This window comes from Corapipo altera, unplaced genomic scaffold, assembly GCF_003945725.1.
Source record: "Corapipo altera isolate COAL_440 unplaced genomic scaffold, ASM394572v1 169, whole genome shotgun sequence".
Taxonomy (NCBI): Eukaryota; Metazoa; Chordata; class Aves; order Passeriformes; family Pipridae; genus Corapipo; species Corapipo altera.
In genome coordinates this window covers 339,145-365,655 of record NW_020884946.1, presented here as the reverse complement: position 1 = coordinate 365,655, position 26,511 = coordinate 339,145, and the positions used below count along the sequence as shown (strand labels likewise).

Genomic DNA, 26,511 nt, shown 5'->3' with positions numbered 1-26,511 from the left:
AGTCAGGGAATGGAAGATACCTGCTCATCAATAGAGTGAGTTTAAAGTTACACCTTTTAGTGCATTTTTGAGGCACTCAAGTTTTTAATGAAGAGAGTTCTTTTCCTAATCCTTGGGAAGTCCTGCATTGATTACCACTGGGAAGTTTGTTTTTATTTTTCCGTCATAGACTGGGCTTGTGGAGATTTCCACAAACAAAAAAAAAAAAATCAATTCTTTTTCTTTCCTGTCATTATTGACGAGGTTGGGATGCAGCAAAATTCTGAACATTTCTGTTTTTATTGTCACTGTTTTAAAATGCTCTGTATGGAACATATTGGGCTCTGTTCCTGGGACTAGAACAGGCTTTTTAACAGAGCTGCTCCTCCAGGTTGTGCTGCTTAGTCATCTCCTTTCCCCTTCTGTCAGTGCTCATCACTGGGGAGCACATTTGGAAGAAAGGCCTGTGCCCAGCAGAAATGGTGCTTTGCTTTCATCATTCCTTATGTTGTTCCATTGACTGGTAAATGGTGTGTGGAGTTCCCTGGCTGGTTTGGATCCTGGATTCCCAGAAATCAGCAACACTCAGCTCCTGCACCCTGTTTCCCCAAAAGGTCCCTGCCCACTATGAGATGGGGAAATAGTAGAACTTAAAGGGCTTCTGCTTTTTCACACTTGTTCCTTTGGAAGGACAGGACTGTAATTTCCCCTAAGAGGAGGAGCATGGCACTGTAAACACATCTCATGGTGACTTCACATGTATGGGAGAGATCTCCCTGCCTTCCATTCTTGTTTCCTGCCCTCTTGAACATGACAGAATTGACTGAGTTTTATCATTCTCATGGAATAAAACCTCTGCAGTTCCTGCCATTGGAGAATTTGGAGTTGTAGCAATACCCTGCTGAAGGAATGAAATAATTAATACAAGTAACTCAGCATTAATTTGAAAGGTTTTTTTAGTTTGTTTGTTAGCACTTTAACTAAACAGCCTTACTTCTGGATGAGATTAAAAAGAGGAATGGATTTGCAGCTTAAAGTGTATTAAGTTCTCCTGACACATTTTGCTATCACAGCTTCAGAGTGTCACAGAGCCAAAAACTCTGCTTTCTGCTCCACTGCTCCTGTTTACAGAACCCTTAGGATGTGATGCTGTACTTGGAAAAGATATTCCCCTAAAGCCTCTAGGACTGGCATTAAAAAGTCGTGCACAGGGCACACTGACATGAAAAGTACTTTAGTGAAGCAGATTTTTCTTAAAAGTGGAAACCACAAGGCCTCCTTAGTTTATAGTTTTGAAGCTGCTGAGTTTATCAGTGAGGTTTCTGGTTACTCTTTCAGTGAGGCACAGTCAAGTATTTTCCCTAGAGGAGAAGCAAGTTCAAAGTTGCTACAGTTACAAAATACTTGATGCATTGTGATTTATTGGAGAGATTTCTTACTTGGCCCCAGCTTAGTAATTCAAATAATTGAATATTTTTGTAGGAAAAACGGTGCCATCTTTTCTGAATTGAGAATTTATCAAGTGGTCACTAATTTAACTGAGGAAATATTTTTAATTATGCTGTTCTCTTGCACTCTGTTGTTCTGCAGAGTTGTTTTGCCCCAAGTTGTGCAGCTGCACTGTGAGTTGCAGGTGCTTTGCACATTTCCACAACACAAATTTGTGCAGAGTGACAAAATCCAGAAACTCTTACCTGCTCAAAGAAAGCTTTGGTTTATCCTTGAAGCAATGAAATGTTCTTTAAAATACCAAAAAATATCAGTGACTTCTGTTACAGCCCCTCGTGGTCCTTTCACCTCTGCCCCTACTTGTTCCCAGCAATATAGAAAATCAAAATTTAACTGTCACTTTTCTATTAATCTTTTAAAAAAAGGCAAAGTATGTTAAAAGTAATGATAGTGCTGTGGGGTTTCCTCCTGCAGAGCAGCACTGATATATATTTCCATGAGACTTTTGTGGGTTTGGATAGTTTGACTCTGTTCATTCTTTTAACCTGAATGAGAGGTGGGACAGAGAGAAACTTTTTAGTCCTGGAAGAAAATTTCCAAGGTAAAATAGAACGTGGACTTTATTGCTTTGAAGGAATCCCACACTCTTACACTCTGCTGTGCATTTCCTTTTCCCTGTGGCTGCTCAGCAGACAGATTTTTCTACACTTTCATTCAGTGGTGATGCCAATTCCTTGGCCTGCTGCAGTTCAGGAAGGAGATCTGAGAATTTGTGCTTCTCCACCTTCCTTTCCTGAAGTTCTGTGGTCACTGCCTCTCATATGGAATAAAGACATAGTGACTTTCCTTCTAGTGCTAGGAGAGGGATTTCAGGTGGGGTTTTGGTTTTCTTTTGTGCAGTCTACCTGTTTTAGCTCTGGAAAATGCAGAGCAGCCCAGCACTTTTGCCCTGTATGGCAGGGGACAAGAAGTTTTTGTTAGAACAGAGCAGTTCTGTACCTTCAGCTGGAAAAAAACTGAGAGAAGTAACAGGAAAAGACATGGGATAGACTTGTCTGAATTCAGGTAGGAAACTGGGAATAGGACTGAAAGCCTGACTGCCAGGCTCTGAAAGGATACCCACACTTCAGTGTCTCTGGTCTGAGGAATGATTAGGAAAACTTATTTATTCAGCATAAATTATTTTTTCTTCCATGTTTTGTCCATGGAAATGAAATATAAATGTATGAAGTTGACACTTCTGCAATTGCAGTTACAGCTTTTGCAATCTGTCATTGCCTCTTATTGATCAGGAATATCTAATTATGTGACTTCTTTAGTTAATTTGCATGTTATATTTGAGGAAAGAAAAATATCTCACACAGCTCTTAATTGTCATAATTTCCTTATGTGTCTTAATTTTAGTGTACTTCACTGAGGGTGTTTTACTCAAACCTTAGTATTTATAACATTTTATCCTTTATGGATGAAAAACTGGTGTATATCATCTAGTTTATGCATGGTTTGCTTGATTCAACCCTCTGCTGTACCAGTTTTAAATAAATGGGTAGAACTTCCAAAATTGAAGATAAACCAGCCTGGTTCTTTCTATTTATTTACTGTCAAGTATCAGGTTCTGTTTGCTTTTTTTTTCAAGGAAGTTACCTGTTGCCAATCACCCTTAAAATGATTATTTGTGGAAGTTTAGTAGTTTGAGATTTTTGGAGGGGGAAGACTGAGCTGCTTTGTGTGTGTGTTACAACAGAGGCCATTAAACTAATTCAGTAGTGGAACATATCACAGCAGTATCTACTCTGAAGATTCAGGACCTTAAAGCTTATCTTATCAAGCTTAATTAATTTTATATTCATACCTTTTTATAAAGTTATTTTTGCAGTCTGTGGTTTTACTCTAAAAGTGAGAGAATGTGAATGTTCTAGTTAGTTATTTGAGAAAAATTATATTGGATATTCATGCTGGCTCAAGAGATTTTTGTTGTTTGAGGTTTTTTTTAATGGAAATGTGCCAAAATTCTTCTGCTGTATGTTGATGGATATCAGTGGAGCTTTCTTGTCACTCATACATGAGATTTAATAGGATGTCTACTAAGTTTTCCTTATGATTTGGTCAGACTTAAGAGTTTCACATTTCCAGTGTCCTGGTGTGTTTGTAAGACAATATTGATAGTGTAGCAAAAACCATCCCACAGTTGTTTTTCTTTTCATTCCTTTGTGTTTCCGTGGGATTGCTTGTGGCAAGAGGGAGGATGGAAAGGTACAACATTAAACAGCAGTATAAGTAAGAAATAAATGGATAGGGTGAGAAAAATCCCAACAAACCCAGGCAAACCCCAAAGATGGTTAGATAATAGTGACTGGTGTGCAGCCAGTGGCTGTGGTTTGAAATGTGCAGTGTATTGATAAGAAGAATGTCCAAGTTAGACTATTGCACCCAAAAACCTTGTTTTCACTGGCTTCAGACTCTGTGTGAAAATCCATTCTCAGGCTGAATATTGAGTACTGACCTTCATTTTGCTTGTGAGCTGAAGAATGAGCAGATGGAGGTCTGAAAGTCCCGTGTTAGAGAATGTTCTTGATTGGGAGATAAACAGCAGAGTTGGGGCTGAGATCTGATCATCTCGTGCTGATGTGTTTCCTTGGCTTCATCCTAGTTTTTGATGATGGAGATGAAAGGACCTTGAGACGAACTTCATTATGCTTGAAGGGAGAAAGGCACTTTGCAGAAAGTGAGGTAAGACAGTGATGGACATGGAATAAAAATTAAGTAGTTAATTCACTTTTTTTTTTTTTAAAAAATCGAAGATATTGCAAACTAATTTTTTTCACTTTTTTTTCCCATGTAGACACTTGACCAACTGCCACTAACCAATCCAGAGCACTTTGGAACTCCAGTTATTGGGAAGAAATCTAATAGAGGGAGAAGGTCTTCTCTTCCTGTGTGAGTTTTGCCTTTCCTTTAGTGTCCTTTGCTGTCACTGAAGCAGCACCACTGCAGCTGCAGAGCTCTGAATGCTCCAGCACTTGAGTTGTGTGCACACCTTTTGGACTTGAGTACTACAGACATGATCCTATGTTGGCAATGTTATCAGATTGAAGGGTTTTTGCTTAAGAGCATTTATGCTTCTTTCATCTAATAAGAAATGGTGGATTTTTAACCTTTACACTGCACAAAGTGAAAAAAAAGTGCTTTTAAATTTCTGGGGTAGGGACTGTTTCTCTTTGTTTCATGACTGTGCACAGTCAAAACCTGATTCAGGTCTCCAATTCCAGCATGATGCTGCTGTAAAATACTAATACTTGGAAAGAATTTCTACAGAATTCCTCTTACTAAGAACACTTAAATATTAAGTGTATTTCAGGCGATTTCAGCTCTTAAAATTCTAACCTTGTTTCCTTGAAGCTTTGCAAAATAGGAAGAAAAATCTGGTTGTAAGCTGGTTTTGCTCTCAAGTAGTAACTTCAGGCACACACTCTAAAAATCTTGTACATTTTGATACTTTAGCACTGAAGATGAAAAGGAAGAAGAAAGTAGTGAAGAAGAGGATGAAGATAAAAGGCGCCTCAACGATGAATTGCTTGGCAAGGTTGTGAGTGTGACTTGTAATTCAGAGAAGGCAGACTGGTATCCAGCTTTGGTGAGTTCCTTTTCCAGCAAAGCTGGGAACGTTGTCAGGCTCAGCTCTGCTCCTGTATTTGCTAAAAATACAAATGTTTTCCAGTATCTGTAGAGAGTAGGAAAGCAAAGATTAACACTGATGTATAAGCTGCAGTTTTATGGCTTTAAAGTCTTTCAAGCTGCGTGTGAGATGATCAGTATGGGATGATGTTTTTCTTCTAAAAATAAGATGTGTTAGGATTTGCACCCCCAGGCAATTTAAGAGCAGTTTTATATTTCATTTGACTTTCAGTTTTGTGGAATTCTCCTTTCTTTCATGCTTTCATTTGCACCAGTGGCCAGTCACTCTGGCAGTAACATGTTGGTGGTTATTTTTATTTCACTGTCAGTACAGCTGTTCATTGCCACTGCTGAAATAAATCCATATGAAATAAATCCAAGTAGACTTGTACTGCAGATTGTTCACATGCCCAGAAACACATATACATGTTAAAAGTTGCTTTCAGTAATAAACTTTTTTGTATTGTCAGACAGGCTCAATGCACATCTTCTGTTACCCATTAGAATGTTTGCTTAAAAAAAAGTATTTTGGAGCATTAAACACACAGGTTTGGTTCGTTAATTCTTGCAGATTTTATTTACTGAACTCTGTACTCCTTTATTTTGAGTCTTAAGGGAACAAGCTCAGTTGTTAAAATCTTTTAACTTAGTTTAAGATTGTGTTTGCTTGTGTGACTCCAGCTGTCTTCCCTTCTAGAGAGAACATTGGGGTGTAATGTGGGGTGAATAGTTGACACTGGCTTATCCAGCTGTATTTAAAATGTGGGTTTGTACATGTTCTGACTGTTGTATATCCCTTTATTAATGACAGATTTTAATTTAACATGGTTCTTAACTAGGGGATTAAAGTTACTGGAGGCCATGTATTTGCATGTAACGTTTTCTGTTTGTGTGTGGTCTAGAGCAAAATGTAAACTTGTTCTGGTTTTGGTAACACAAATACATTTTTATCACTTTTTTTAGACTTAGAGATAATACTGTGGAAGGATGTGCTGGATTTCACACTAGCTTACCTTATCCACACCTCAAAAAAACCCCAAACCCAAGTAAACCAAAAAACCAACTTATGTCTCAGTTTAAATGCCAAACATCAGAAACTGGTATAAAATAAGTGGGTCTGTGACTTTTTAAATAGATGCTTAAATCAGTTTTTGTGTGAACAAGAATTAAGAAGCAGAGTGAACGAACAGGATCCCATGATGGAACCTCAGTAGATAAGTTTTGAGTTTACAAATGAAATTTTAAGCTTTTTTTGGCTTGTACATATCAAGTCAATAGTTTGGGGTAAATTACTTCTTGGAATTTGTTACCGTTGACCTTAGTACTGTAAATTGGAGTAGGTTTGTTTTCCCAGAACTGGAAATTATAATAAACAGGAAAACAGCAGTTTTCCCTCTGTCTTTCTTTCCTTGGAAGATCAGCTTTTTTTCTTTTTTTTTTTCAATAAAACAAGTGTTTTGTTTGACCCTTCAGGTGGTGTCCCCGAGCTGCAACGACGACGTCACCGTGAAAAAGGACCAGTGTTTAGTTCGATCCTTTGCAGATTCCAAATTGTGAGTGATTGCTCACTTTTATTAGAGATATATGGGAGAAAATGGGAGACTAATTACATATTGCTGCTGAAGACATTGTTTCTTTCAAATGGAAAGGGTACAATGTTCTGTAATGTTGGATGGATTTGGCTTCACAGTCCATTTCCAGCCTTCTCCTTCTGTGCTTCCTCACCCTTCTTTGCATTGTGTGGAATGATGAGTATTCCTTGAATCAGTAAAGTTTTTGGTGCTTCATTTAAAAATACCAACAACTTAAGAAAAAAAACCAACCCCTAAAACACTCAGGAGTGTTTACTCTTTAGATCATTTCTGTCCTTTGAAGTGTGGGTTTTGGTTTAAATTATTTTCATTAATGTCTTAATTACTGTCTTTATGGGTGTCCCTTGTAGTAGTTTGGATTTCTGATGGACTCATTACCTCCAGTGCCATGATGTCCATTGCTGTTAAAACAGCAAAGCTTTTAAGGGCTTAATCTACTTTTTTCCAATAAAGAAGAGAATTTAAAGAGACTTGTTAATTAAAATATTTACAGAATCTGAACGAGATTGTGGCAAAAATCCAAAGATCCCATTGGTCCATCCTCTGCTCCAACCAGGAGAGGGAGAGACAGAGATGTGTGTCTTAGTTAGGGAATGATATATTTATAAGAGTATGAAGACTGGTTTTTTTAAAACTGTTTCCCTTTATTTCTTTTCATTGGTGCTTGCATTGCATGTGCCTCAACATATTGTAACTAAAAACTTCCCTGCCAAAGGCCAGCTGCCACCCTCCTTCTCTCCTTTCAAAGTGAACAATTTGTGATTTTTTTAAGAGCCATGATTTTGAGTAGGTTTGTGAGTACTTGATTACTGAAATGTATTCCAAGTGCCTGAAGACTTAATTCATTTTGACCTCTTAATGTAGACACTTCCCATCAGCCTTCTAGGTAAACCTGGCTCTTTATCCACTGAAGGGGGAATGCTACTGGTAAAACATCTACTCTTGCTCTGTTTGACTTTTTTTCCCCATGGTATTATGGCTTTAACTTCAGAAAATGGCAGCTTCTAATTCCTGAGGTTTTACTCCAGATTTTGTGAAATAATGAAAGAAGAAAAACAAAATATATTCAGTTTAACCTTAGAACAGAGCAACTTCCATATGTTGTGCTGTGTAATTTAAAAATCAAAATCAACTGTTTGTCAGTGCAGATCTGGGAATTGGCTTCACTGTTGTTCTGTGTTCCTAGAAATGCATTTTGAAAATAGAGGACTTGTTCTTTCCCTCTTAGCTGGATTCCTCTTTGGAAAGCAGCTGTTGGTTCGTGTGAATATTTTCAGTTTAGAAAAAGATTTTTGCCTTTGTGTTTTACCTTTGCAAGTTTGTGCAGTTTAAGCACTGAAAATAAAGAAGCTTTACAAACTTTTCTTAATTATTTAAGGATGCTTTAATGTCTGAATCTCAGAGAAAGACTGGAAACTTATTCTGGATAACTTGCTCTTGTATTACACTACAATAACAAGTGCATTATGCATTTAGTTGTTAGAAAGGACCCTGCAGGTGGATGCTAAATCTTGAAAATTTTAGAAATTGCTGTTTTTTTAAGTCAAATGCTTGCTTTTCTGTGCTTTAAAAATAATAACAAAACCTTATTCTTTTACAGTTACTCAATAGCAAGAAAAGACATCAAAGAATTAGATCTTCAAAACTTACCAAAATCTGAGTCCTCTCCTAAGAAAGGTAAATTAAAAGAAATAATTTCATACAATAGTACTTTTAACATTTATAGATAAGTGATGACCTCTTGATTTCTGATAGTTGCTTTTGGATATTTTGTGAATAATTTTAAATGAGATAAATTAGAGAAACTTTGGATATGAAATTTGTTAAAGAGAAATATTTAAAGTGTATTTATTAAAAATTGTAATAAGAAACCCCACCCAGCAACAAAAAAACCCCCTCCACAGCAGCAGTTCCTCTGGTTTGACTAAAGGTGTGGAACAGCTCCTTAACAAGTAAAGCTTTAACATGCTACAAATGAGAGCTTGAGGTGGTTTTGACTGATTAGTGTAACTCATAATGATTTCTACTTTCTCCTTAATAGCTGTTTCACAGTACGAGAGCTTTAGAACAGCCAAAGAAAAGATCAGATGCCAGGTTTGAGATAAATTGAAGAAAGGGACTTTTTTTCCTGTGCAGAACATAATTGGGTTGTGACATTTCTTGCCACGAGGGAATATTTTGGAACCAAAGGTACTAATGGTTTCAAAAATAAAAAAGAAAAAGAGAGTTGAGACCAGTGTCTGGAGGTTTTTCTATCAGCAGCTGTTAAAAACTGGTGCCTTTTCTTCTCCAGCAGCGCTGAATGGTTCATTGCAGTATGTCCCTCTTCTGGGTATTCTTCTGATTCCTTTATTAAAGTCTCTTTCTGTGACTGAGGGGCAAACTTTAGGGTTATCTGGGTTTGTTTTGCTCTGTTGTTTCCCCCTTGGAGCACCTCTTCAAGCAAAAGAATTCGAGGTATTTCCATTGTCCAAGTGTGACTCCAGCCTGTCCCATCACTCCCTCCCTCACTGGTGTGTTTTTCCTCTGTTCCAAATGCTGATGTCACATCTCTTTGGGAAAGGCTCTTCATTTTTTAGCAATCTAAGACATGATGATATTTTGAAAAGAGCAAAGTAAGTCATGGTGCCATTTAAGTTAGGGTTGTGATTTACAAGAACGTGATGAAAAGGAAATTAAAAATGCTTTGTGACTGCATGCTGTGGATGAGGTAAAGCCAGGGCCCTTTCTTCTGTAGGGCTACAGGAGGCAACTACGTTTCTCAGCACCAAGGGTGTTCCTAGGAACTGGAAAATGGACATCAGTGAAATCCTGGAGTCCTCCAGCAGTGATGAGGAAGATGGAGCTGCTGCAGAAACTGATGAAGAGGAAGAAAAAAGAGAAGAGAAAACTGAAGAAGTACCGGTGAGTCTGGGCAATTTCAGTCATTCTTCAGAGATAATTTAGTAACATGCCTGTCTGAAAACCCTGCACTTTCCAACACTTTACTGTCAGACTTCAATGTCTTTTCAGTCCTGTTCATTTTCCCTGTTACAGTTGCATTTATTGGGATTTGTGAGCAGTGGCAGGTTTCTCCAGTTATCCAGTGCAGAAATCGGAGACAAATCTCAGAAATTAAGAATTCAAGGCAGAGAAGAGTGAAAGATTCTGGATCAAAAGGAAAGGCAAACCCAAAAAAAATTATGCTGAGCCAAGTGGTAGTAATACAACCTTAAATACAAGTAATTTTTTATTTTTCTTTCTTTTCTTTGTATATTTCTTTATATGTAGGTTATATAAAAAGTAACTTGTTTCTGAAAACAGTAGAATGATTTTTTAAAAAAAAAAGACAAACTATTGAAGCAAAAGCAGTAGGTTGACTGAAAGTATGAGCTGAGGCACAGGGCCTGCTGAAGCTCTTTGGTGCCTGAGGTGTTTCAGAGCAATGCAGGACTGAACTGTGGAAGTGTTTGGTTGGGAATCAGAGAACCCTGGGCTATGGTGTGAAAGGACTGTGTGTCTTAACATGTTGGGGCGATATCTGTACTCATGTGGGTCAGTCCTGGACCTGAGAACAGGCTGGGAGAAGTCACTGAGAGCAGCTCTGTGTGGAGAAGGGCAGGGTGGTTTCTCATGGGTGAAAAGCTGGACCTGGCAATGTGTGCTGGCAGCTCAGACAGCCACCATGTGCTGGGCTGCATCACAGGGGGAGAGGGCAGCAGGCTGAGGGAGGGGGTTCTTTCCTTTATGCTGCTCTGGTGATACCCAAACCCAGAGCTCTGTGTCCTACTCTGGGGTCCTGAGCACAGCAAAGATGTGGATCTGTTGGAAGTCAGTCCAGATAAGGCCATGAATTTACTGTGAGAGTGGAGCCCCTCGGCTCTGCAGACAGGCTGGGAAAGCTGGGGGCTGTGCAGCCTGGAGAGGAGAAGGCTCCAGTTAGACCCTAGAGCACCTTCCAGTGCCCGAAGGGCTCCAAGAGAGCTGGAGAGGGACCTTGGACAAGGACCTTGAGAGACAGGACAATGGGAATGGCTTCAAAGTGACGGAGGCGAGACTTATGTTAGATACTGGGAAGAAATTCTTCCCTGTGAGGGTGGTGAGGCCCTGGCACAGGTTGCTCAGAGAAGCTGTGGCTGCCTCATCCCTGGAAGTGTTCAAGGCCGGGTTGGACAGGGCTTGGAGCAACCTGGTCTAGTGGAAGTTGCCCCTGCCCATGGCAGGGGGGTGGAACTGGAATATCTTTAAAGTCCTTTCCACCCCAAATCATGGAGCGTGATTCTGTGATTCTGATATTAACAGCAAAATGTTTTTCTGCATTGGAATATTTTAAGTGGCTCCTTTTCCATAAAGTTACCCAGTTCGAGAATTCCCTTCTATCCCTGCTCCCTGGCTGTACCCCGGGTGTTGGATTTAGCAGCGGGTGTGTGTGTGGGGGGGGGGGGGGGTGAGCGTTGAGATTCGCTTATTTATTTTCCCACCGATTTTCACGGTACACCGGGAAACGCAGCAAAACCCGAGTGCGGTTTGCGTTGCGAGGGAGGTCAGATTTCTCCTTCCTTTCCCTTTCCCTTCTCTTCCCACACGGAATGGCCGATGGCGCTTGGCGGCGGCCTCGGCGTTCCCAGGGCAACGCGCTCTGGTGGCGGCGCAGGCGCGGGGAGCGGCCGCGGGACCGGGGCTGGCCGGGGGCTCGGAGATGGGCTGGCCCTTCCCCTGCCTTTCATCTCGCGCCTCGGGGCTTTAGCGTTGTTATTAACTATTTTAACAATTATATTTTTTTTTTTGCGCGGAAGAGAACGTAAGTAATGCCGGTTAACTGCGGGCGCCGCGCGGGGAGAGAGAGCGCGAGCAGATATCTGGAAGCCGGGCTGGAATATGTGCGGGCAGTGGGAGCATTAGATAGAGAGGAAGTCAAACCATTTTACGTTTGAAAGAATGCGGCTCCTAGGTAAGGATTGTGGGCTTGAATCTGGGAGTGTGAACGTGGTGGTGGGGGGGGTTGAGGATGGGGGGGGTTTGACTTGGGTTTCTGAGATTGGGAAGGGGCTGGGGGGGCTTTGCAACCAGGTAAAAAAAAAAAAAAAAAAAAAAAGACAATAAGAATCTATTTTTAGGTGTGGATTTTGTGCCTTGATAACAGTGTTTGGGAAAATGGTGTAAATGTCTGTCTGAGAAGAATGCTTTGATTAGATAAATCTGAGATATTTGTGTGCAGAATGTAAAATCCTCAGGGGTTTTTTCTTCAGTTTGCAGTGGAAAAGACTGAATAGGCCACATTTTGCAGGGTGTGAACTGTTGCAGTCTGTATTGGTTTGCCTGTATTAACACTCCTTAAATTGCAGAGTATCAGTCACTAAAAATCAAGGATTCCTGTACCAGTTTTCTAGTATTCATTTTTATTATCATTTTTTCATGCCTATTGCATAAAAAGCTGTGTGTTTCAAACAAAGAAGGGGGAGGGGGAAGCTTGGTGGTTTAAAAAAAAAAAATTAAAAAAAGACATTCCTGTAAAAGAAATTGCAGTTATTTTTTAAAGAATGATGTTGATGTAAAGTGGAGGAGCAAAGGATTTGAGACAGGTGGATGTGCTGATAGAGAAGCTGTGGAATCCATTATTTCCAGGTGACAACTAGGCTTGTAAAAATAAGGTGAGCATCTTCATCTTACAGAAGCTGTGTAGCAGAGGATACATATGAATCTTTTTAGATTATGTCAGAGCAGAACTGTCATGACAGCCCATTAAATCAAATTCCTGATTCAGCTGTGAGAATACATATTTTAATAGTGGGCCATGGTAGATATTGCAATTAGACAGCATTTAGGGAATTTATCATCATTCCTTTTTTCTTTTCCCTTAGAAAGGCAGAAATGCAGAGAGAATCGACAAGTGAATGATCTTTTTTTCCTTGCCTGTATCTGAATACAGATCTCAAGTGCTAAAATTTTACATTTCACAGAGTTCCTCCTGTATTAATCAAGGTCAAAAATAGCTTCTGTCCATCCTCTCCCAGAATATTCTCAGTGGACTTTTTTGTTTTAGAACAGCAATTGTTTATATTGGAGTGAGGTTTTTAAAAATACCCTTCCTCCCCCCCCTCACTCCCATGTTCTAAACTGCAGAGCAGCTTTGCTGTCAGGGCCTATCCAGCTGCTGCCCAGCCTGATAGGCCTTCATTAAATAATCAAAAGGACACAGGCCTACTTCATATATAATCACAGGATAAAGTCAGTCAGAAGAGTCTAATTCTGGAATGGAAAGGATCTTATTTTTCTGAAGTAGGATCTTTTATAATGGTAATGGGGGCAGAGAGATCTGCCGTAGCTGGTGAGAAGAGATCCTACCATTTTTCCAGTAGCTGGGTTAAAAATCTGTAACTTTGTTTTGACAGAGTCTTTCTGATTGTGTTGCCTTTGATGACATCTTAAAGAGGTGGTAGAATTGGTACAACTGGGTTTCCAGGCTCTCCAGGGCTGTTCTTTGGTGGCTTTTGTAAGCTGAGGAGTGGAAACAAATATAGTGTTGGTGAGATGCTCCTCCTCCTCATCAGTGGGAAGTGACTTGTGTGGTCCAGACTTGACTAGGAAGGAGGACAGTGTGGAAAATGCTTGTCATTGACTTCAACAGGGATTGCATTACACAGAGTTGCTCAGCATGTTCAAACTGCTGGAATTTTGGCAATAGATGGTGAATCTCTGGATTATTTTTCCTTAAAATGTAAGGGGTTTTTAATAACTTGTGTCATAAAAAGTGAAAAAATCCAGGGGTACTGTAGGAAAAAAGTCTGTATCAAATGAAGATTAAAAGAATCACTCAATTAGTTTGAATCCTGATAAAAATCCAGATGTTGCTGTTGGTTCACACCCAGTTTTCAGCATGTCAGAAGAAGAGAATTAACTGTGTTTGGAGGGTACATTTGACAGTCAAGGAATGCACTGCAGCTAAAAGGAGAGAGAAAAATCTTAACTCCAGTATCTCCACATAGAAATAGAAAGTTTTTTTATCATTACCTGATTTTTATTAGAAACAGATCATGTCTACTACTGTATTTGTTTGTATTTAAGTTGTTTTATTGGGGAAGAAGAAAGAATAATCTAAATGTAGAGCAGTGAAGCAAAGGATTCCAGACAGGTAGATGTGCTGGGAGGAGAAACTGTAGAATCCATTGCAACCATCCTATTTGTTTCTCAAGTTCAAATAGTCAAATACTCCCCATTTTACAGAGGAACGTGGAGGCAACATTTGCTTTTGGCTCTCGGTCTCCCTGTGGGCCACTCTGATTCCAGCAGAATGAAGATTTTTGACATGCACTTATTTGAAATACCTTTTCAGTATGAGTTCTTAATAGATATATTCATTTAAGATAGAAGGGAAAGGTGAGGAATTTGTTCAGAGAAATCCTCCAGCAAGCTGATCCCCACAGCTCTTTGAGGGAAGCAGGCATTTGCTTTGGGGGATTTCCTTTAAGGCTTAGTTGTGACGGTCACCTGAAGGTTGTGTGTGTGGCATGTTTAATAGGGTGCATTCATCTCATGTTTTTGGGGTTCTTGCATCACAACAGCATCAAGAAACATCAGTCACAGTTGCTTTATGTTGTTGAAAAGGGAAGGTGCCAGAGGCATTTTCCAATATTCCTTTTCTGCAAGGATTTCAGTTCTCGTGATAAGTCATTACCATATATTTTATTAGCACTGAGCTCATATAGGAGGGATCAGAAATCCATAATGTATTTTAGGAGGCTCAAGATTCCTACAAATAATCAGTAGCCAACTATTAAAATACTTACATTTTGCTTCAAAATAGTTGTTGTTTCCCATGTAGGCTTTTCTCTAAGTGGGAGATCACATAAAATGATACCCAGATCATCCATGTCTGTTGCAACCTGTTTGTATTTTAAAATAGCATTAAAAAGCCGACTCTTAAAAGTTAAATACAGGAAAACAGTAATTTCCAAGTTAATGAAGCATGGTGTCAGGAAAGAAGTGGTTTATTAGATATTAGGAAGAAATTCTTGGCTGTGAGGGTGGTGAGGCCCTGGCACAGGTTTGTCCAGAGAAGCTGTGGCTGCCCCATCCCTGGAAGGGTTCAAGGGCTTGGAGCAACCTGGTGTCCCTGGAAGGTGTGTCCCTGCCCATGGCAGGGGAGTGGTACAAGATGGTCTTTAAGGTCCTTTCCAAGCCAAACCAATCTGTGATTCTATGATTTCCATACATAAAACCCCCGAAGCAGCTGTGACGTGTAATGCACAGAATAGCCTTTAAAAATAGCTGAACATTGATTAGTGAATCCTCCTTCTCACGCATCCGTGCCTTTGTAGGAGTTGTGGCTGCTGGGAAGCACAGCCTGCATCATCCCATGCCCAAATGTTCCTCAAAGATGTTCTTGCTCACAGCCCTTTGCCCACAGGCATTCTCAGAATGTCCCTCGAAGAGGAACAGGGGAGCTGAAGGCTGAGGCACAGCTCTGAGTGAGTCATTGCTGAGGATGGTTGAATTCCTACTTCTTGTTGGTAGAAATCAACATTTTAAGACCACTCCACATGGTGTAAAGCTGTTAACTTGTTGCAATCAGTTTAATTCTTTTCATTTCCTTAATTGGTGTTCAAACTTGGCATCAGAAAGCAAATGTGCCAGCGACGAAAACGCATTGAAGTACTTTGAAACAACAAAATTACATTAATTCTGGCAGATTGTCTTGATCATATACTGCTCTGAACTCCAGATCCTGTATGCACTGTTCTTCCTCTTAACTTCCATTTATTCCACAGAGGAGTTTATGGGCTTGTCAGTCTATTTGTAACATAAAAGGAAGATCAGTCCCTGGTAGCCTCACCTCGTATTGACTGAGTTTATGGTGAACGTGCTCGTAGGTAGAGATTCATTCTTCCTTTTGTAGAAGAAACTCTTTCATCCTTTGTGCTCCCACTCAGCTCTAAAGGTTGGCACCCACAGAAGGTTTTAACATCCTTCTGGAGAGTAAATGATGAGTCAGGGTAACAGAGCCACATTCTTGGTTAAAATCATGCCAAGGACGGAGGCAAAGCTCAGGGTGAATTAAGTGGCTGGAAACGAAATGAAGCAAAGCCAGTTACAAGTTTTCTACATGTTTCTGTGTGGTTTATGTTGTGTTATTTGCTGGTTGTTACTCTCAGAATAATTTTAGAAAATACGTGAACACTGTTAGTGTTGCTTGGAAGGCAGTAAGAAATGGGAGTTGGGAAAAGAGTCTGTCCTTTTACAGAGATAACGTGTGATCATGGTTGATTTTACTGTTTTCCTGCTTCCAGAATTCTCTAACTGATGTGACCTGCTAATCAGAAAGGAGGGAAACATCTCAAAGCCATAAAATTTCAATCTTCTAATTAGAAAAAAGGCATCTTGGATATTTTTAATTGTTTCTATTTAAATGAAATTCAGCCTCTCATCGTGTAACTAGAAAAACTTTCTCATGTTGCATTTAGTTGTGGGCATTGGATGAACAGCAGAAAGATCTCAGTTTTGAGCTCCTGCCACTTAAAATTTTCATGTTGTTTTGCATCTCACTTGGAGTTACCTTTGGCTCCAGTCAGCCGTTTTTTGCAACATCTGCGTGGGGAAAAAAATGAAATGGAGAGACAGAACTCTCTTAAAAAACTGATTTTGAACAATTGTCACTGTGAACTTACTTATGGCCAGTCTAAAATGGGCATAAATGCCTGGGTAGGAGCAGTGAGTTTTGGAGGGTAGCAGAGTCACCCTGGTTCCTGCTGGAAATCTGTGCTAGGAATTTTAGCTCTCCAGTCCCTCACTGATGGTGATCACAGGATGTGGCACCAACATTTCTCAGGTGTTTCCTTGACTTGGGGTGCAGATTTGAGGTTGCTGATGGTTGATGTATTTCAGTAAGTCAACAGTAGACACTTCTGGGAATTCATTATGCCCAGTTGCAAACAGATAACCCTGATAAAAAAACGACCTCTTATAAAAATCCAGATATCCAAATGGATTGCAATAAGCATATCCATGAGGGGTTGGTCTTTCTCATTTTGGCCAGCAGCAAAAAAAATAGCTGGTGGTGGTGACAGTTATTCAGGTCTTACTCAAGTGGCTTCTCAGGAGGATTTGGTGTCTCTTCTGGTGTTGATACCAGCACAGTTCAGGCTTCCTCTGCCAAGGGGCTCACACACCAACAACAGGGAGAAACAGGTGCAGGATTTGGGGGTCTTACACAGGTGGATGAATGTTACAGCCAGGTTTTGTGTCCCCACCCTATGGGAAAGCTTTTGATCTTTCCCTTTTGCTTCGGGTGAAAATCCTTCATCTCAGTGAAATGGTTAAATTCTGACTGCCATGGTGCTATTTCTAACCTACATTTCTGCTGCTCTGACCTGGAGTTCTGGTTTGGAACTGTGCCCACATGAAAGAAATGGCTTTAATTCAACTGTTCAGAAGTATTTCTGAAGATTTACTGTTATTTGCATGTATTTAGTTTTCACAGTTTGAGCCATATTGCCTTTAACCAGTAAACATCTCAGGAGATGGTAGAAATTTCTCGATCTTGGAGTGGGTTTGCAGTTTAGATGGAGAGAAAAGAGCTGTGGTTTCTATAGCAATACTTCACTTGATAACCTGGAAGAACATACTAATTCTATAGATAACTGCTTTTCCTTATATAATCCCTGTAATGTGCCATAGGCAAGTGGTAACTGATGCTGTACAATGTTGTGATTACACATTGAATTTCCTCCAGTTATTTCCCAAATAAAAATAGGAAAGTAAGACACAGATACTGCCTCTGCCTGATTGTAGGTGAGCCCTGTTGGGCTTAGAAGGGATTCAGTGAAACAGGCAGGGCTGGATTCATTCTGATGCTGGGCAGATTGCTTTCTGCTTAGCAAGCCAGCAGCACATACATTCCCATTTCCCTGCCTGCTTTCCTGCCTTGAAGCTTAAAGTTTAGAGAATGCAGAGACAACTGAAATGTAAATTGCTCTTCTGGTTTCCTTCTGGAGCTGCTTGTCACTTGCCTGTTATTTTTAATAATGGAATGATAAGATTTTTTGACACGTACTGTACGTCTTTCCTCCGAGGCAGCTGCAGTCCTGCTTGTGCAAACTGCCAGGCTGGCAGGAAGAAAGTGCCATCCAGAAAGCATTGCAGGGAAAAGGGTGTATTACTTTTTTTTTTTTTTTTTTCTGGTCTCTGCTAGAAGCTCAAAATTACGTGAAGATACGTAGATGTTATTTCCCCTCCCTGCCCCTCCCACCCACCAGTAAATCGACTTTATTTTAATGATTTTCACTTGAATAAAAGAAAAGCTTCATTTCATTTGTGAGTTCCCATCAAGTTTGTAAGTGTTTATCTCTTTGAGGCTTTAAGTTGTAAAGATAAAACTAAGGATTTTATAATAATAAATTATGGAAGTGACTCTAAACGTGTTTCCAAATATAAGCTGAAATCAAGCATTGGAGCTTAATTACAAACCAAATACTGTCTGGAGCATCAAAGCCAGGAATGATTGGAGAAAGGATTGTTCTGCAACCTGAGCTAAAATTGGGCTAGAAAGATGAGTTAAGCAAAAAAGCCCCAAACAAGCAAAGAACCCAACCCAAAAACCCCTTGAGTTCCTGTGAATTGTTTCAGTCTTGTAAATAACAGACCTCTTCTGTGTGAGAAAAGTATGTGAAGTGTATTGGTGTTTTCATTGTGAGGCTCACACATTCCTTCTGTCATGGACTGATGCCTTCCCTGACCTGCATTTCCTTTTTCTCCTCCTGAGGTACCGCTTCAGTCTGCACAGTAAATTTTGTTTTCTGCATATTTCACCATTCCATGGGTGCAGAAGCCAGATGGAAAGTGGTTTGGGTTTAGTTCTTGCTCTTAGGCTTTTGCACAGAGAAATGATTACTTTGCATGTTTGCTGTTTTCATTTCTGACTGCGTTTGTTTTCACAGCCTGAGGAAGAGCTCGATCCTGAAGAGAGGGACAACTTCCTCCAACAGCTTTACAAGTTTATGGAAGACAGAGGTAACACTGAATTTTCTCTCTTTTCTTATATCTAGTCCACTTTTTTAACGGCACAGCACTCAAAGGAAACTCAAATCCTCCCTGAGGTGTTTTGATTTTGTTTTGCTTTCACAAAGCCTTTTTTATGTCAACACTCCCTGTTAAATAAGCTCTTGGTTGCTTCCTTGTTGTGACAGCCTGGCTGGGAGTTCTGCTGCTGGTAATCTCAGGCTGGAACCTGAGGAGCCTCTTCATGGCTGGTGAAATCCAACCAGGAGAGAGTGGGAGATGTGCCATGGTCAGGTCTCCTTGCAGAGCTGCCCTGATCATGCAGAGATGTTGCAGTGATACCTGAACAGGCAACTGGAACGACTCTGCTTTATTCTGTAGCTAGAACAAGAAAACAGTGTGATTTTAAATGTCTGTCTTGGCAGAATTAAGGGAGATTTAATAAATTAGAATAGCTGAAGTCTTGGCATAAGATGGATCTCAGCAGTGCCTGTGCTCTGGATAGAGAGCAGGATGTACCTGCTGACTTGGGAGAGCTGCTGTTGCATAAGACATTTGCATTTGCAGTTGTGATGAGACTGACACTAAAATGGAAGGTTTTTCTGTTCCTTAGCTCCTCTCATGCCTCCCCCCTTTTTCTCTAGAGTATATTCAAGCCTGAAAAGTTTTGTGGTTTACACTGTTTTCATTTTATTAAATTTACCCATGAAGTCACCATTTCAATTCAAATACTGTGTGTGTTTATGCTGCAGTAGCCTTGGTGGAGGTAAACTACAAATGCATTTACTGCCATTTTACTATTTTTCCTTCATTTTTCCTTGGCAAAAGTGACCTGAATGTGATATTTCCATATCAGGATACCACAGCAAACGTTGAGGTGTTTGAATTTGAAATAACCAGAGCTGAGAGTAAAACATGAAGTGTTAATTTCCCCCCCCCGCCTTTTTTTTTGTTGTTTTAAAATTAATGGGGAAATCAAGTTGCCTTTGTAAAAGAGGATCTGCATCCCCTTCTAATGAGGTGTGTTCTAGACCACAGAATTATGAAAGAACAGTTCCAAGTCTGTTCAGTATTTCTAGTTCTTATCACAAGTTTAGTAATTGATTATGTGTTATATCAAAGAGTTCTGGAGCTCATCCAATACAGTTTTGAGGCCTCGTGTGTATAACCAGTGTTTCTGGAGAATAACCTGCCTTAGGGGAATAAAAATCTAAATTGGGCTGGGAAAAAACCTCCCTCTGCTGCTGGGCTGATCCCCAGTTTTCTTCTCAGGTAACCTGACTCTTCCCCTTTTTCTGCTTTCCTCCTTCTTCAATCCCTTTCCTAAACTCTTAGAATACAAACCAAGTAGGGACCATGTCAGGGCCTTGTGAAGGCAAAAGAAGAAAGCATTTTTGAAGACTCAGTCCAGGAAATACTCTCTAAGTCGTATGTGGATTGAGCAATGTGCAGGAAGGACTTTTTCAGGACTGGGCCTTTGCCCCTTTCTGTTTTGATTTTTTTTTTTCCCCCCTCTGTCCTTACAGCAAGATTTCTGGTCCCACCACATTTGTTCTACGTTCTGGTCTCTCAGCCTGAGTGTTTTGATTCATGTAATCATGACAGTATTCCCAAAGTCCTGTAAAATTATTTTAATGATTCCAAATATAATTACATGAAGATGAAGGAAGATAAGAAGCAGCAGGGGAGAGGTTTGATATTCTTCCTTGCTGGGAGGATTATGGATGCAGCCACTTGCCCCAAGTCACTTTTGGTTTCTGCTTTTATAAATAATTATTGTTCTTGATGTCATTGCCACTCATCTAATTTGAGTTCTTTCTTTTCCCTGGAACTGTCCCAAATATTCACATCCACTCAGGGCTTTGTGCTTTTTCCCATTCTGACAATTTGCCTGTATCACTCTTCCTGATCCAACATTTCTGCTTCTTCCTCATTCCTTTCAGCCCACAGTGTTTTGAGTTGATCTCTTCACACCTTGCTGTATTCCAGCATTCCTCAGGTGTTCTGTGGAGCTTCCTGCAGCTCTTGCTGTGTCCTCCACACTCAGGAGAGGAGCAGTGGGATGCAGCCAGTTGGATAGGGATTATTAATAAATTTGGGTGGCTAATAAACCACCCAAAGCTGAGTGATCACTCAAGAGGGTGAAGCCTTAATTGGTGATTGGAAACTCCTGACTTGTGACATACCTTAAACCATTAAATTAAAATGCAGAAAGATATTTGTCATCAAATTTGTGCTAAAGCATTGGAAGAGGCAATTTGCTGTTCTTTAGGATAACCTCTTGTTTCTGGTTTGTTTTATCCAGGTACTCCTATCAATAAACCACCAGTTCTGGGCTACAAGGACCTTAATCTCTTCAAACTTTTTAGACTGGTTTATCAGCAGGGTGGGTGTGACAATGTAAGTGTTGGATGTTTCCTGAACTAAATATGTCCATTCATGTTCATAAATGGTTGCCCAGAGAAGCTGTGGCTGCCCCATTCCTGGAAGTGTTCCAGTCCAGGTTGGATGTAGCTCTGAGCAACCTGGTGTAGTGGAAGGTGTCCCTCCCCATGGCAGGGGGGTTGGAATTGTGGATGTTCTTTAAGGTCCCTTCCAGCCCAAACTGTTCTATGATTCTAAAAGGCTGTGACTGTTTAGACCTAATTCCTTAATGTTCTTGGTTAAAAAAACCTGAAAATTTCCTTTTCTCTTTCTTTTTTTTCCCCCCCAAAGATTGAGAGTGGTGCTGTATGGAAGCAAATTTATATGGACCTTGGCATTCCTATTTTGAACTCGGCTGCTTCCTACAATGTAAAAACTGCTTATAGAAAGTAAGTTCTCGTATTGTGTAATGGTGAAAACATTTTTCCATATTTTTAGTAGCATGTACAACATTCAAGCAATTTTTGATAGGTCAGTGAAACAGCAGTTACCATCTTTCAGTTAAGGAACAGTGCTGAGGATTGAAATGATGGAGGAAGAAGGGAGGGAGTGCTCAGGGCTACCTGAGTTCCTCTTGCTCCAGTACATGAGAAGTCTGCTCTTTTTCTATCAAGAAACATTCCCTTTCAGCTTGTGAGGTGCTATTTCAGAATACAACAAAGAAATTTATAGAATAAGCTCTGGCAAATTCAGCTTTGCAGGTTGTGGCATTTACCAGGAATGTACTGTCGTCATTCTGGAGGAGAATTTTATAGCAGTTTCTTTAACTTCTTGAAGAATGCTGATTGAAAAAGGACATGTTTCAGATTGGGTATTTAAATATAATCTTTGCAGAATTTGTAGAACAATGGCTTTAGGGCATAACTGTGTGCATGTGGCAGTAAATAGTAAAATCATTACTTGTAATGAACAAATACATAAATCTTTTTCTTCTGACCTTTGGTTTTCAGTTGTGCTTTAACTTTTGAAATGGAAACCTTCTAGGAATGACATTTTTCAAGCTGATTTTCTAAATGAAAATTATTTTCATTATTTATCCTCCTGGAAGTTTGACAAGAAACAATTGGGCTTTTTGAGTAAAAGGAGAGAATGAGGTTCTCTTGCCTTGAACCTAAGGAAATTTGGAAATAGGGATGACTAATGACTCAACTCATGTAAATGTTGATGAAGATGAAAATATTCAGACATCTTCAGTGGGATTTGAACTGGGCACATGTTTAAGGTCTGTATTTTACAAAGAAGAGTGTTTATCATAGAAAGAATAATTGGTAACTGTGTACTGGGTTGCTGTTACAGTGGAAATAACAATAATGTTGTTTGGACACTTGATAGTGTGTTGTAACTTGCATATTTATTCATTGAGGAATAAGCTAATTAATCTCTCAGCTGTGACTGGATTAGAGTGTGCACAGGCAGTTATATGAACAAGCTCATGCATGGCTTTACTGTCAGGAATTCTTAACTGGTTGGGGATGAGGTTAAATATGTGGGAAGCACCTGTGTGTATTCTTTCTCACCACTTGACTTGTGTGCAAAACTGTTTCATTTCAACATCTTCTCTGGCTTTTTAATTTTGTTTATTTGGATTTCTTCAGTTGCCGTTATTATTTTTTTTTCTTTCCTGAAGTTAGTGAGCAGGAAAATAGGTTTTATGCACTTGAATAAATAGAAAAGAAACCTTGAAATATGGAACCTAATTTGTCTGCAGGTATCTGTATGGTTTTGAGGAGTACTGTCGCTCTGCAAACATTCAGTTCAGGACCATCCACCACAATGAGCCAAAAGTGGTAGAAGACACACAGAAACACGTGGAACCAATGGAGGAAAGTGTAAAAGAGGAACAAAAAATGCCCCCAACAGAAGTTAAAAAAGAAGCAGAAGAAAATTATTCCAGCAGTGAAAGTGAAAAAGAAGAAGTAGAACTAAGATCCCCCAGGGTGAGTGGTTTGCACTGATTCCTGTTTAGTCCTTAACAAAACCCCTTTGTACAGTGAACAGTTTCCATGGTGGGTTTTCCCTGGGGATTGATTGCACTTTGGAATTGGTGTTCTTGTACAAGGGGAGGTTCTGTGAGTGTTAACTGTCAGTTATGTTCTACCTGTAAATGGAGCTGGGTTTGATTATTTCTTCCTATTCCACCCCACCCGTGGGGTTTCTCAGGCTGTGTTGGATGTGTTTTGATTCAGGGATGGGTCGGGAGCTCCTGAGAGCTGTGGATCATCAGAACAGGGAAACACAGCAGGACAGTCCTGGCTGTAGGGGAGGATTTCCACAGGCACATGGAACCTGGAGCTCTCTGGCAAGAAGCAGGAATACCAAAGGCCTGCTATGGCTTTAAGAATCAGAGGAAGACCCATTTATCTGAGTTGGTTTTTAATCACAGTCTCACTTCTAATAAAAGAAACACTCTAGTTTTACAATATAGAGGCAAAATCAGAGGGAGGAACACTTAAGTTTAGTCTTCATTTGTCCTTAAATGCTGCAGAGGTGAGGGTTATGTTAGTGGCTACACAGATATGAGGATACTGAACACCAGGGAGAGTGCAAACAGTACTTTGGAGCTGTTGGAATATTACTGTGTAGAACTCATGTTAATTCTGTTAAAAAGACATTTTTCTTTTGTGTTCCTTAGAGCATGACTGCTGAAGGACAAGGAATTATTCCTTTTTAATTGTTCAAGTTGTAAGAGTTCTGTTCGACTAAAATGTAATTCTGGGAAAGTACCTCCTGAAAACCAGCTTTTGAAGCAAATATTGGCCTTTTAAATTAATGCATGAAAAGACACAGTGTGAGCACAAGTTGAGATCTCTGCCTGACTGCAGGTGGTTTTTCCAGGCTGTATCAGCCCCACTGAACTTCCTGACATGGCATTAGCTTTGTTTTTAGTGTGTTCATTTATTTTTGAGGATTTTTTTGAGAAAACTGGTAAGATGATAATAAAGAAATGGTAAAATTTTTTTATCTTTTTTATCATTGGCTGTCTTTTGTTAATTTAGCAATTATTAAATATTTGGTTATATATTTTATTATTTTTTTAATCCAGTCACCAGCTATTCATTAATTACTATTTTTCCAAAGTACTTGCTGTTATGCTGCTGTGAATTGTAATTATTATAGTGCCTTCATTGCTGTCATCTTTGGATGCCCTTCAGATAATTAATCTTGCATTCATAATGTATTTTAAATGTTCTGATTGAAAAGCAATGATCCTATCAAGAGTCTTTTAATAAGCAAAATGATAAACCTGTACTAGATCCCCAGAAATCAGTTGCATCAGACATTTTGACCCTTTCTGTCAGAGCAACAAACCTTACAGGTCCAACCAAATGTCCTGAAATCCTCCAGCAATTAATCAGAAACTCATCCTCTTCATTCCAAACAAAGAGATTAACAAAATCTTTAATCTTAATATTTTAGAACATTTTGCCATTTTTTGTGTTATCTCCAGCCTTTCTTCTGTTGTAAATCTCCCTTTTTCTGCTGAGATTTGGAGAGGTTATAGAGAAAACAATTACCAGGAGTCATTAAATGGTGTTGTTTCTGTTTTAGGGACGAAGGAGACTTGCCCGTGATGCAACCCCTGCTAAAAAAGATGGTGAAGAGGATAAAACACCAGACAAACTAAAAGACAGCAACAAAGAAAACAAAGATACAGAGGAAACACCTGAGAATGCAGAAAAGAAGGAAAACGAAACTCCACTAGGGAGGAAAAGTACACCAAAGCAAAAAGAGAAAAAAATCAAAAAACAGGAGGACTCTGACAAAGAGTCAGATGAGGAGGAAGAGAGGCAGAGAGAGAGGTAAACACTGGCTTGTATCACCTTCCTTTGGGTTTGTTTGTGCCATGGTGGAGCTGTGCTCCAAGCAGGAGGATACACAGAGCTGGAGATCTTCCTGATGTGTGGGAATTGGGGACCAAATTCACTCAGCCGGGCAGGGAAGGGCACATTTTATTTCCAGTAAAACAGAGCCAGCTGTCCTTCATGGAAGCACCTTTTCTGGTAGATGCCAGACAATGTTTTTCCCTGTCATTTTATTTGCCGAGGTTGTGCTGGTGTTTTATCACGCTGGTAACTCCAGACACCACGGCTGTGACTGTGCCAGGTGCTGTGTGGGTGGGGAGCACTTTGGGAACACTTCTCTGGGCAGTCAAAATATAAAGGGCAAATCCCTCTTCTCCTCTGCTTTTGTTTAAGTGTTTCCTGATGGCTCCTGAAGATCCAGGCTCCTTGTTTTTATTGTCAGATGACCAAGGCATCAAGGAGTTTTCTTTAAGCAGTGTGGATGTTACTTCTCTTATTTGCCACAACACTTGCACTGAAGGCCAGCAAAAACATTTCATTAAAAACACACCCGTAGTTTTTTTTGAGTATTTTCTTTCTTGGTGACTTTTTTGTAGTTTAACTTCTACTTTATCATAAATTCGCCCTAAAATAGGGAGAGAATTATAGGTAAAAACAGGTTAATTTTAATTCTTGCAAATATGTTTAAGTGTAATATATAAATATTAGCTGAAGGTGTAATAAGGGCTGTGTAGTCACTTCTAATCTTGGCTAAACACTCTTGTAAACAACTCTTTTTCCAATGGAGTGGTGTTTGTATCTATGAGAGGATCACTGTGATGGCAGTCTAAACTTCTGTGCAGTTTGTAAAGTGTAACTGTAACTTCTACAGTTAAGCAAATTGTGTCAAAATCAAGCCTACTTTAAAAACTGAAGCTCATCCTTCAGGTCTTACTGAGGAGCCAAACACTGAATTAACTTATTCCTTTTATGTATTATAAAAATGTTAATTTAAAAAATAATCTTTAGGCCTTGAGGTTGTTGTACACCTAATAAATTGCATTTAAATTACCATTTTCTGGATATTTCTGGTACTCACCCTCTGTCCAGGCCAACTTCAGAGGCAGTGCAGGGTGCAGAAAAGGAAAAGAATTTTACTTGCAGCCTTTTTCTTTGTAGTAGCTTGGCTACACTCATTAAATGTTAAAACATCATTGTCACTAATTAGTGGGCATTTTAAATACATTTTACTGCAGGGAGGAACTTGAGAACAAAGGAGAATCAGAAGGTGAAGAGGATGAGGAGGACACAGAACCCTGCCTGACTGGAACCAAAGTGAAAGTAAAATATGGACGTGGAAAGACTCAAAAAATTTATGAAGCCAGTATTAAAAGCACAGAAATTGATGATGGAGAAGTTTTATATTTAGTTCACTACTATGGTTGGAATGTAAGGTGAGGAGAACAAATTGCCTTTCATTTCTTTGTTGAAAGGCTTATTTTTCAAATGAAATGTTGGTTTTTAAGAAAATAAAGGGAAAGATGATCAGTGACATGACTCCAAATTGAATTATCAACAATACAGGCTCTGACTCTATTGCACTTTTCAGTGGTAGGGATTTTGTTCGTGGTATTGCA

General features: G+C 39.7%; 1 protein-coding gene across 2 annotated transcripts in view; it reads left to right on the top strand.

Moving 5' to 3' along the window:
* Positions 1–26,511, top strand: part of ARID4A (AT-rich interaction domain 4A) — a 47,225-nt gene that overhangs the window by 11,791 nt on the left and 8,923 nt on the right. For both annotated transcript variants that reach the window (XM_027662482.1, XM_027662479.1), the window contains exons 6-17: positions 4,079–4,158; positions 4,271–4,365; positions 4,930–5,062; positions 6,577–6,656; positions 8,296–8,372; positions 9,433–9,599; positions 18,608–18,680; positions 20,974–21,068; positions 21,384–21,481; positions 22,801–23,029; positions 24,642–24,892; positions 26,131–26,328. In XM_027662482.1, the coding sequence (XP_027518283.1) occupies positions 4,079–4,158; positions 4,271–4,365; positions 4,930–5,062; positions 6,577–6,656; positions 8,296–8,372; positions 9,433–9,599; positions 18,608–18,680; positions 20,974–21,068; positions 21,384–21,481; positions 22,801–23,029; positions 24,642–24,892; positions 26,131–26,328 (1,576 nt within the window). The remainder of the gene's footprint in view (positions 1–4,078; positions 4,159–4,270; positions 4,366–4,929; positions 5,063–6,576; positions 6,657–8,295; positions 8,373–9,432; positions 9,600–18,607; positions 18,681–20,973; positions 21,069–21,383; positions 21,482–22,800; positions 23,030–24,641; positions 24,893–26,130; positions 26,329–26,511) is intronic.